Source organism: Anoplopoma fimbria, chromosome 15, assembly GCF_027596085.1.
Source record: "Anoplopoma fimbria isolate UVic2021 breed Golden Eagle Sablefish chromosome 15, Afim_UVic_2022, whole genome shotgun sequence".
In the NCBI taxonomy this organism is placed as follows: Eukaryota; Metazoa; Chordata; class Actinopteri; order Perciformes; family Anoplopomatidae; genus Anoplopoma; species Anoplopoma fimbria.
In genome coordinates, this window is record NC_072463.1 from 21,998,854 (window position 1) to 22,011,218 (window position 12,365).

At 41.4% G+C, this 12,365-nt stretch overlaps 1 protein-coding gene across 2 annotated transcripts in view; it reads left to right on the forward strand.

Annotated features, from left to right (window-relative positions):
- mboat2a (membrane bound O-acyltransferase domain containing 2a) overlaps window positions 1-12,365 on the forward strand; it is a 41,153-nt gene that overhangs the window by 9,253 nt on the left and 19,535 nt on the right. The window contains exon 3 of one of the 2 annotated variants that reach the window (XM_054613694.1): window positions 11,835-11,980. In XM_054613694.1, the coding sequence (XP_054469669.1) occupies window positions 11,835-11,980 (146 nt within the window). Of the gene's footprint in view, window positions 1-11,834; window positions 11,981-12,365 lie in introns of those variants that run through there. The other variant, XM_054613695.1, reaches the window with a different exon arrangement.

Genomic DNA, 12,365 nt, shown 5'->3' on the forward strand with positions numbered 1-12,365 from the left:
GGCTTCATGTATTGTAGTATTTGTCTGAGTATCTTCTTGTGTCTCATGGCTTTTAAGTTTTTCAAAACACAAACATTTGAGAGCCACTAATGTGCTGCATTACTGGACAAAAAAGGCTGCTCTGCCAAATCCGTCAAGCTCTTGTGGAAGTAAATGAATGAACTATAATAGTTCCCAAGGGAGCTCAATATTCATTAATGAAGCTTTATATTTTTAGTTGCAGTTCTTGCTTTTGGGTTTAGGCCACAGAACGACAAAAGAAAAAAGAATCCCATTAGAGAATGGACAAAATATTGATTTCCATTTGTATGTAAGAAGTTGAAAGTAGGTAGTTAGGCTTCTTCTTTTTCATCACCAATTTAGAAAGTGTACACCTTAAGTTCTTCATTTTCAAAATATGCAGAATATCAGCTACAAACAGCGAGCAAAGTATGGATATTAGAAGAGAGGATCCCCTTTGGTTTAAGGCTCAGATGATGACAATTTTGTTATCACAACAAGTGGTACTACTTCATTTTTGAACAGTTTCAAACCCTCTTTATTGAACCTCTGTCTTATGTCGACGGAGCTTCAGCTATGGCCCCATTTTCAAACAACAGGAGGGTGGTGGGTAAAGTTTTGCTCGAGGCTTTTTCAGTCCTGGCTGGCCTGGTGAGCCGAGCATCTGGTAGCCCAGCAATTTAGCCCTTGGTCAAGAATTTGAGACAACACAGTGACTCACTGACTGCTTTTTAGCTGCATTGGCCTCTCACAACACATCCACCACCTACCATCACATTATTAAAGTCCACCATGTTACTGTATTTTTTTAATGAATGCTACAAATGATCTGTCAATTCGGACTTAATTATTTGGTTTATTGTTGTGTTTCTGCTCAAATATTGATGTGGCATCATGTTCAGATACAGTCATATAAACGGATAAGTTTAAGTCTTTCACCTAAAAAGCATTAGCTTCTTCCTAGACTAACCATCCAGAACCAATGTTCAACAAGCTTACATGAAGAAATCCTTGATGACAATGAACCTCCACAATAAAGACATGTTGCTATTTGCAGAAGGGGCAGAAGAACTAAAAAAAACTTGACTCAATCATTAACTCATTCTCCACCTACATTTACAATCACCACCTTGATGCAGCATGGTCAGATCTACTCTACTACAAATCTGCTTGACTTTATTGTTAAATGTTTTTGAATAACAACTGCAGAAAAGTAATTGCAGGGGAAAAGACATGGGCAATTGGGGATGTCTTCATCCTGTTTTGACCCCATGTTCATGCTCTACTTGTGTGTGTATTGATTACATGGTGAGAATATACAGTATACCGAGCTAGCTGGGCACCATCCAGGATAGACGAGACCTGCAAGAGTAGATATTTGCTACCTGGCCGCCCTGGGTATCTAGTGACTCTCTTACACTTGCATAGCCTGCTGGATTATGTAGTCATCCTTTTTCACTGATGTCACTCTGACACCCAAGAAAACAGCGTCAGTATCTGCTGGCAAGTCTGGGATGGCTCCAAAAGTATCTCTGTACCTCTCTCCTTGCAAGTCAAATGGCAGTACTACTGGCAGTTGTTTGCTAAGCGTTATGTGCATATCAAAAGAGGCTATCAAACAATGCTCCTTGTTTATATTTTTATGCATTCACATTATTCAGCACTGTGGAAGAGATGTTCAGCACGAATACATCTAATAGATGACGTAATCATTCAGCAGTAATTTAATCATTTGTTTTGTTTATCTGCTGCAAACTATATCATTGCTTAATCTTTCTTTTAGATCTGCTTCAGACAATTTCTTTAAAATATTTCCGTTCCCCACTCCCGGTTTGTCTGTCTCTCTGTAATGATGCCATTATATCTCTACTAGCTGATAGGTGTTTGCCAGGAGGTGCACATATCGCAAAGCCGTAAGCGGCGTAAAACAAAATTTTATAGAGACAGTACTAGAAAATAAAAGAAAGACACTCACGGATTCACAATGGTGGGAACCCCTGAAGCTACAGAACCGACAGAGGACCTTATCTATGGAGAATATTGGCTAATTATGTGTTCAAGATTTTCTTTCCTCCCTTCTGTACTTCTTTTGCTCTGCGTTTGTCTTTGCACTGACATGGTAACATACTGTTCGTACATTCTGATTGCCAGAGTGCATCAAGCCAAGGTCACTCATCTCTGTTTTAATGCATCCTGTTCTGATAACATAATTTCATCGCTACACTTTTACATTGGGCACCATTATGACCGCTACGGTGTTTCTGACCAAAAGCAGCCCTGTAATCTTCGCTTGAGTCCGGTTCATGTGTTTCAAAAATCCCACACATATTGTGAGTGTGGTTCTGGCCCAGTGCTGCTGGCCACCTTGTCGGGAACGGCTGATTGTTTGGCTATTAATAGCCGGCCTGACCGTAGAGCCTGACTGGGATCTGTGGATCAGAGAGGAGAGCACCACAGTGCAGGCTTTAACACTCTGTGTTGGTGCATCAGTGCATGCTTCCTTTGTGCTACTCGTATCAGTGTGGCACTTCTCCAATGATTTATAACGTCCACACAACCATATTAAACCTTTGTGATTGTAGTTATTGTAACTATGGTTGCCTTTGTGTAAACATGAAACAATACAACCAACCTGTCATTTGATTTTCTTAAACATGGGCTTCCACAATCTTCATGCATCCACAGTTTCATTCATTTGTGACTTGACTTGAGGTGAAAAACTCTGTCAAAATGTCCTTTCTTTGATTATTGTGCGTGTGTTTGTGCGTGCGTGGGAAAAGGGGGCACCGCATGTGGGACAACACAAAGTTGTTGTATTGGTGCTAAGAACGGGAATAATGTTCTACCATACTGTCAGCATGATCTAGTTGCACTGAACATACATACACACACACACACACACACGCACGCACACACACACACACGCACACACACACACACACACACACACACACACACACACAGTTCGTTTCTTGGAGCCATGACCAATTGTGCCACATTTATTGGCCGAGAGTAAAGTGGTCATGACATTTCGTGTGTGTGTGTGTGTGTGTGTGTGTGTGTGTGTGTGTGTGTGTGTGTGTGTGTGTGTGTGTGTGTGTGTGTGTGTGTGTGTGTGTGTGTGTGTGTGTGTGTGTGTGTGTGTGTGTGTGTGTGTGTGTGTGTGTGTAAAGGGGCATGTGTTTGTTTGTGAGTGAGTGTGTATTTGCATGTGGGAGAACGCTGGCAGACACTCGGCTGCTCCCATTTCCCTCCAGCCAAGGATGGGCTTGAGGATGGAACACCATTATGAACCAGTTGACTTTTCTTGCTACATCTTTCTATCACGTTTTTGATCGAAGGCTAAATGTGTTGCTTCATAAACAGCGCACGCACTAGTGTGTTCTTGTCTAATATTCTGCAGCCTAAGTCTCTTTCTCGCTCTCTGCTCCATCCGCACACTTTCTAACATTTGCAAACACTCATATCATCAGCTGTTTTTAATCCTCTGCTAGAATTAGACATCAGTGCTCTCTCCAAAGCTCAACTCGCATGAAAACTGCTGACACCATGGTTTTATACAGGTTTCTGTATAGACTACAGTACACTCTAAAGGAGGATCAGGGCAGTATGTGAAGTATAACATATACGATCCACAGCTTATTCTGTGACACAAGTCGAGTTTAACTTCAAAGCTTTAAGTCCCTCACTCCACACTGGCAGCTGCACTGTGAATGTGCATGAGTCATTGTGGACTACAGCTGATGGAGATGAAATAAGACTGTGCCGAACACGACTGTGGCGTCACATGGGCTGTGTGTGTGGGGGGGGAAGGAGGGGTAGTGACTTAATGACATGGAAAAAAGGGTTTTATGCTAATGAGTGTCTAAATTTATCTTCCACTTTGTGCAGACACACATACAAACGGATGTAGACAGGCACGCACGCACTCACGCACGCACTCACCGACAGGCACCCACCCGTCACCTGTGAGTAAGGCTTGGATAGAGAGCCACATGCTGCTCTTTGCAAAAGGAACTATCTCTGGGTGCTAAACATGGACCATGAACACCATTATATATATATATATATATATATATATATATAGAGATATATAGATATATATATATATCTATATATATATATATATATATATATATAGATATATATCTACTGCTTTAAAGCTGGAAATTCATTTGACATACCGCATGCTTCAGGGTTTACAAGACAGCTGAAATACATTAAATGTAAACTACAATCATAAAGTAACACCTTGAATACAAACAACACCATAGATCAGAACAGTATCCCAAAACATTTGAATAAAAACTTGATGTGGCAATATGAGCAGCAGTTGCCTCTGCACAATGAAACATGTTTTTATCAACACAATCTTCCTCCAGCTAATTTTTGTAGCCTATAAACAGTATATATATGAAAACTGATGATACCCCAGTAATGTGTGTGTATACACCATTTGAAGTGAGTGGGATTCATTACCTAAGCAAGAAGCTCTCCCATGGGAAAGGTGTCCTGCACCTACAGAGAGCCGGTCAGACTCAACAAGCCAGTTTTATGGAGATGTTTATCTGTCTCAGTGCCCATGGGAACATTACTGCATTTTCTCCCGGCCTCTGATCATACACAGACTCACACAGACTAGTAAAGGTTAGAAAGGGTCAGTAGGCAAGTTAGTCATGTGGATGGGGATCCTAAGATGTGTTTGACCCTTTTTAGACAAGTAGATCAACAATTTTTTTCTTTATAGGCCTTACATAGATTTTCACAAGAACGCTGCACATCTTTAATACTGTTAGTACTCACGCTCCCTGAGGTTTGTCAATTTTTTGGTCACGCTTGCAGCAGGGTTCTATCTATCTTTTGGTCTGTAAATCTTCCTACCATAATGCACCCAGACTAAAATCTCTCTACAACTATTGGATGGATTGCCATGGAATTTCTCCATACCTTTCATCTAGTGCCATCATCAGGTTTCACTATTATCCTATTATTGAAATAGCTTGACATTCACTTGAAATGAAAATGTACTGACATTCATAGTTACCAGGCGATGTGTCCTACTGATTTTGATGCTCCACTGACTTGTCCTCTAGTGCCACAATCAGGTTAACAATTTAGTTTTTTTAAATCAAATAACCTAACAACTTTTGGAGTCAAATATGCTTCATATATTTTGAGTCTCATTTGTAGGATTTGTAGGATATGTTATTTCCTTAAGTGTCCTTAAGTGACATGGTCAGGTCACAATTTAATTTATGCAAAACTTTGGGTCCTAAACAAATAACTGCTAAACTAATGCCATCCCCTTCTGCCTCAGCTGTACCTTGTGTGTAGCCCTAATTAGAAAATGCTGACACGCTATACTCGATTAGAATGTGTACATGGTAAACATTAAACACGCTAAACATCAGCGTGTTAGCATTGCCATTGTGAGTTAATCGTGCTGATGTTAGCATTTAGCTCAAAGCACAGCTGTGCCCGCGAACAATCTGATAAAGCCTCGCCGTAGATTCTTGGTCTTGTTTGTATAGAAAAGAAAAGAGGAAGCAATGCCCGGAGGAAACATGACTCATCCTCTGTTCCCTCCTGCGCCATGACTCCTTCCTTTCTTCACAGCCTGGAGGCAGCTGCTCTCCAGTGTGCCCTTTTAAACTTTACAGTAAAACCACTGCTTTGGGTGCTAATTCCAGGACAAACTGGTATAAAGGAAACCACGGGAGGTGGACATTAAAATGATGAATGAAAGGTTTGAAAGTGGTGTGAGAGTGACATGAATATGAGCAGTGCTCTGCTCTGAGGGCCTTCATGTTACTCTCTCCAACACACACACACACACACACACACACACACACACACACACACACACACACACACACACACACACACACACACACACACACACACACACACACACAGAGACATGCTCGCTGTATTTCAGTCCACAATGAGCTTCAGGAAGCTCGCTTATCTCTGTCTTCCACCACATCCACAATGACTTCCTCTCCCCTCCTTCAGCCTCTTTCCCTCTGCCAGTCTGTGTGTGTGTGTGTGTGTGTGTGTGTGTGTGTGTGTGTGTGTGTGTGTGTGTGTGTGTGTGTGTGTGTCAGTCTATAATGACGCTTCTTAAAGTGGAGCTGAGCCTCGTGCCACAGCTGCCACGAGGAACCGCCTGACAGCTTATTGCCCTTAAGCGCTAATCGCTCGCTGGCGCCCGCCACCAATCAAAACATCTGCATGTTGTCTGTCTCCCTTCCTGTGTCCCGCCGATCCATACTCGCTGTAATGATATCTGATTGATCCGCTAATACACTATGGTCTGGTGTTGAGGTAAAGCGGCGATGCTGAAGAGGGAGGGAGGGAGGGAAGAGCTTTCGTTGGAGCTAAAGGGTGTGTCCTAACCAAACCTATTTGGTTTGGTGTATTTGAGCTCTTTAAGTAAATATTGTTTCAGTGGGGTTTGTAAACACAGGTGAAAAGAAAGGAATAATGTTCCATGCTCTGCCAAGCAAAATTTGATGGCGTTTATTAGATGAGATTGAGAGTGAACTTTTGTCAACAGGCCTGAGTTTGCTAGTAATTGCAGAGTTTTTTTCAGTATTTGAACCACTTTCACACCTTAAATTTATTTAGTGTTTTTGGTCCTCCCACCATTTCTCAGTCTATTTAGTTGTTTTGGTTTTTTTCTCCAAGTGACATATTTTAGTGGGTTTGCTGCAGTGCATTTATCCCAAATAGTGTCCTTCCTTTTTTCCTGTGGCTCTCTTACAAACTGTTCTGCAGCACCACAGATATTCTGCCTTACATTCTGAAACAATAAAAGAGTGCTGAACCCCAGGGTGAGGCTTACTTCATAGTGAATCAATAATGGAAGAGGAGATCCATGTATTATGAATGAATAAACAAGGCACCCTGGCACAGGAGCTTGTCTATTGCAAAATGTTTATTCAGTAAACCAATATCCCAACTCTGGTGACAGTTTGAGGGAAAACACATTCAGCCTTGTCTTTAAACAAATCCTGCGAATATCAAGAATGATATTGTCTATTTAGACTTCCAGATGTTATTGTTTTTTGTCATGCAGTGCATTATCTAACATTACCACAGCTTTGCTAAAAAATGTAGCATGTACCTTTTTTAAAGCAAGGCGCTTAGTTCAAATCCCATAATTCTTTGTATTTAGGGGGAAGGCATCCTTAATGTGAGACCGACGTCACAGCCAGGATGCTGAGGTGTTAGTCCACAGTGTAAAGTCACATGTGTGAGTGGAATGTAGCAAGTCGACTCGCATGTGTCCTGCTCAGGAAACAGAAACTGTTGTTTACTTTGACAGGTTATTTCCCAGCTGCTGGCATTAATCTCTAATGTCAATCTACTATATTATAGCATTTCTTGGTTCTAGTGGATTTATATCCTTCTAAAAACAGTGATTAAGTGTTACTTTGGCATTCGTTGCTGTGAACACTTTGAGATCTCAGTAGCCTTGAATAATCTGATACGCTGTCATCGACTTTAAAAGCAATTCTCTCCAACTTTCTTCTGAGCGGACATGACTCTGGAATATAACAGGACGGTGAGAGATACTGCAAGGTGTGAATTAAGCTTTAAAGGGACAGTTTTTGTGTGGATTCTAATTCAAATAGCAGGTTAGCAAGCAGTCACTCTTCATGATATGCTAGTGTGCTTGTGAATGTGTGCCTGCTTGTATTTTCACATGCATATTGATCATGTGTTTTTAAATAAAGCGTGGAACTACATGACAGCAGGTGGCTTCATAAAAAAAATTGATGAAGTTTGTGGAAAACATTGATTTGAAGCAGGTTTTCTGTTTTGCTCAAAACTGCACACAGCAGTAAAAAAAAAGCAAAAAGACAACTTTGTGAAAACAGCAACTGTAGTCAATATGCACAGAAACAGAAAGCCCATTCGACAAAACTAACAAATGCTACCTAGCAAACATAAACCTCTCTGGACTTGTTGCTAAGATAAGCTAAGCATGCTGTTTAAAGAGCCATCTTTGGTGGTGGTGAGATGCGTGGAAATCTTTTTGTCTGACTGTGAAAAGGCCCATTGTTGTCTCCTTGTACAAGCTTGTAATTGGACCTGTTGATTACCGACTGGTTTATCCACTAAAACACTAAAACAACTTTAAAGAGTACTTGGGAGATTCATTTTGTTTTCACATCACGGACGATTTTACTCTATTCAATAGTTATTATTTATGCTTCATCATCGAAATGTTGCAACTGTAAAGAAAAGTCAACTGCTGCAGTCTTATTCTTCATATTTACAAAAAAAATTCACAGCTGATAAATTGCTTACTCAGAGCTTTTGCCACACATTCAGATTTCAAGCATCTTATTCACCCACAGCTCCACTTTGCCCTTGAACAATACAGTTCCTCTGTCACGCCCTTCCAGTCTCCCACATGAAATTCTTTCCTGACAATGCAACAAAGTAGGGAGTGGCTGATTTTTCACTCATACTCTCAGGCAATTGTGAGGACAGAAGTTGTAGTTCATCCAGTTTACACGTTTATAAGCCCTATTTTTGATTCTTGAAATAACATTTATACACACTTTATAAGATGTGTTTGTCTTTGGTTTGTTGATTTCTCTGCTGTGGAGACACGCACAGAGCTTGATTCACGCTGTAACCATCTCACTAGTTGACATTGCCGGCTATTTTTTTTGCCTCTGTGGCTCACATTGATAAATCAATGACTTTAATGAGTGTGGGACTGTTTACTGGGTTACAAATGAGCCAGTCAGTCATTCTAGGTGCCGGCACACGGGCTGGCAAGTCAGCCTCTCATTCAACCAACCAGCAATGTCCTCTCCACTAAGAGAGCAGCTTGAAGTAATCAAAGCGTGAAATGACATCCAAAGCTGTGGATTGGGCCAATGCTGTTTGAAAAAGAGGCTCACATGAGAAGGGTTAGCCGAAGGAGGTCTTTTTGATGTGACATGTTGTCATAACCAGGGCATCGTATTTTATTTTAGCACTTTAAAGGGGGAGAGGGCGATTTGCAGTTGAACCTGGGTCTTAATTTTGTAAGATTTCTTACAGTAGAGTTTGCCCAAAGTGAATCAGCACACTTAGATATTCACATGTATATATCCTGTGAATATATATATATTCACAGGAGGAGGAGGACGTCGATTTAGATTAAAACTAGGCCTGCTTACTGGATCATTCATGGTTGAACGTTGGAAATGGATGCCAGTCTGTATAATCACTAACATTTACTGGCACATACTGTATGTAGGTGGGCTGGGTTGTTTGCCTTTGATCCACAACAGCCAAATAGATTGCTTTTAGATACCATAGAAAGCACTATTTTCAGTTAAAATGGCACACCTTGATAGCAAACAACGGCCTGTGATTACTGCTGATTGTCTTCTTGTAGCTGCCGTGCTTTGTGTGCTTTGTGTATGTGTGTGTGTGTGGGTCTCAGTGTTTTTAGCCGTGTGTGTATTAATGTACATAAAAACCCCAACAGTCGCTGCCAAATGCCATCTGATACGATACACTCAGGCTAATGCTGCAGATGATTTGTTGTTTAATCTGTCATTCGTGCAGACTAAAGGACCTACATCCTTCAGGCTATATCCGTCCCTGTGTCTCTCTCATTAATCATGCACCATCCATAGATAATGGATGGAGCTCTTGGTGTCTGTAGCCTTTCACTGCTTACTGGCCAGACAGATCTGTTAACATGACCTATATATATATAAATATATATGGACCGGCCATTGTGCCTTTAGACACGCGTCGCTGAACGGGAAATCAAACAAACAGGAAGGGTTCTTAGTAGATGTGTCATTTTTTACAGTATTTAGCGTAATGTTCTTTTCCAGTTAGTCCTGTGTCCACTATGCATTTCCTGCTTCTCTTTTGTTCCAAATCAGCCCTTTAATACTCTTTGACCAATATATGAGCACAATTGTATGATATCATTGCACTGGGTCAACAGCTTGCATTGCGATTACTCCTATTGGCCTTGTGTTTAATGTCTGTGTGTGTATTTGCATTTGTGAAGCGACATTGATGGCCATAGAAAAGGAGAGGAATGGACGTTGAACTGTATTCCGTGGGCATTTGATGAAAACGAAAGAAGATGGCGATTGTTGTTAGTTGTCATGGCGACAACACACGTCAGTGGGGCAATACAGCGTGGCGGACGGCTGGGCAGTTGGCTAGGTAGCTTGTTCTTCTCCGTAGCGGCGGGGAGTGAGGCTGATGGACAATAAACGCTGTTCAGCTCATTTTCTTTAACCTGTGTAGCATTAATGCTTTCTCTAATGCTACACTGGTTCCAAATAATGAGCCCAACAAGGTTGTCACTCATCATCTGGTGATAGAAATGTGTTTTTCCTCAGCTGAGACAAGAGTGTGTATCAAGTTGTTAAATTTTACTCATTGACTCTGGTTCTATGCTTTGTAATTATTAACGTGACTCCACTGCTAGTCTAAACTGCACAATCGCACCTCAGTGAGTCCAAACGGTTGCAATGGCACACGTAAAAATGTCCTTTCTACTTCTTCTCTGTTTCTATGTCGGAGGCAGAGAGGGCTGATTTGGCAAATGGAGAAATAAATCTGGAAGCTTTTACTTTGTGCTTGTGTTTGTGTGTTTGTGTGTGTAGTTTAAAGATGAGAGTGATGAGTAGCCAAGTCACACAGGACACATAGATCCTTAATAGAGACATCAACATCAAACATCCCAGACTCATCACTGTTTATGGGCTGGAAGGACATATGCAGACATATACACACACACACACAAACACAACCCTGTGTGTTACCTACAGCAATGATGTCAGTGAGTCATAATGGTGGTTTAATCAAATAGCCTGAAAGATTATCACATTTACAGGGCAACACGATCCCTTTAGATAAGTAGGACATCATATATATGTCCCCCATTTGTATCTTCCTCCATATGGCTCACAATGAGGGGAGATAAAGTGTTAGCAATCAAACAGAGAGGTTTCCACTCACCCCCCCCTCCATGGATCCAGTACAATCTCACTATTGTCCTCAGTAAAGCCTCTTTGCTGTGCCATTTGGAGACATTAGGAGATGAAACACGGTCTCACACCCAGCTTTACCAGCTTTATAAATTAATATACAAACACTTACTTTTGAGAGTGGTTGCCAGACTGGCATCAGCTTTTGGTTGCCACTTGTGAGCCTTGAAATATAACACTTATTTAATAGATGTATAAATAGAAACATTCAATGTTTATGCAGATCCTTCACATGTGAGTAAAAACCATAAAATTCAAGATGGCAGTCCAATTATTTAAAGTGGTATTCGTGCACTAAAACTGAATCCCCTTGACAATGATGTATTATTGGTTTGTTAGGATTAGTCATCTACAATGTGTCTAACTGGCTAATACACACAATATTTTAGATATTTGATTACAGTAACTGTCAAGAGATTTAAAAGTCCTTTTTTTCTTTTCTTTGCAATCTTAAAGTTAACGACCTTGGGAAAGAAAACTGTGACAAAAAGAAATGACCTCGCAAGCTGAAGTTTCTGTTAAGCTTTTACATACAATTGGAACCTGTGTCCGTCTGGATAACTACTCTATGCTTGTGGCATCATTTATATTTTGTTTAGCAATGCAAATCTCATTGATTTCTATTCGCACCTTGGATGACCATTAAGCAATTTCCAAGCCACTGATCTAGGATTCACCTTGCTGTGCACTCACAGTTCTACTATTATCCTCTCTACCAGATCTATGCATAAGTGCTGCTCCAGCAGTGTTTTTGGATTCCTCCTGATTTCATCTGTTACATTGTTTTTGTGCCCCTCCGTGCAGGTAAACTTTGTGGCATGTCAGCTGTTCGCCCTGCTAATGGCTGTGTGGTTTCGGATCTACCTCCACCCCAGTAAGACCAGTCCTTTCATCAGACATGTGGTGGCCACTCTACTGGGTTTCTACTTAGCTCTCTTCTGCTTTGGCTGGTGAGTCACTCCTCTGTTTAGCCCACAGTTCTTTTTCTCATCACTGTCATTTTATACTCTGCTCCTTCCTTCCTTGGCACTGTATAAAAAGGGTCAGAGCAGACTGTATCTGCTGAGGAGACTGAGGTCCTTCGGAGTGCAGGGAGCACTCCTGAGGACCTTTTTCAACTCTGTGGTGGCATCAGCCATTTTTTATGCAGTGGTCTGCTGGAGCAGCAGCATCTCAGCAGCCGACAAGAAGAGACTGAACAAGCTTGTCAGGAAGGCCAGCAGTGTGCTGGGGTGTCCACTGGATACGGTGGAGGTGGTGGGAGACAGGAGGGTGATGGCCAAGCTATCATCCCTGATGAACAACACCTCCCACCCCATGCAGGACACCCTGGCA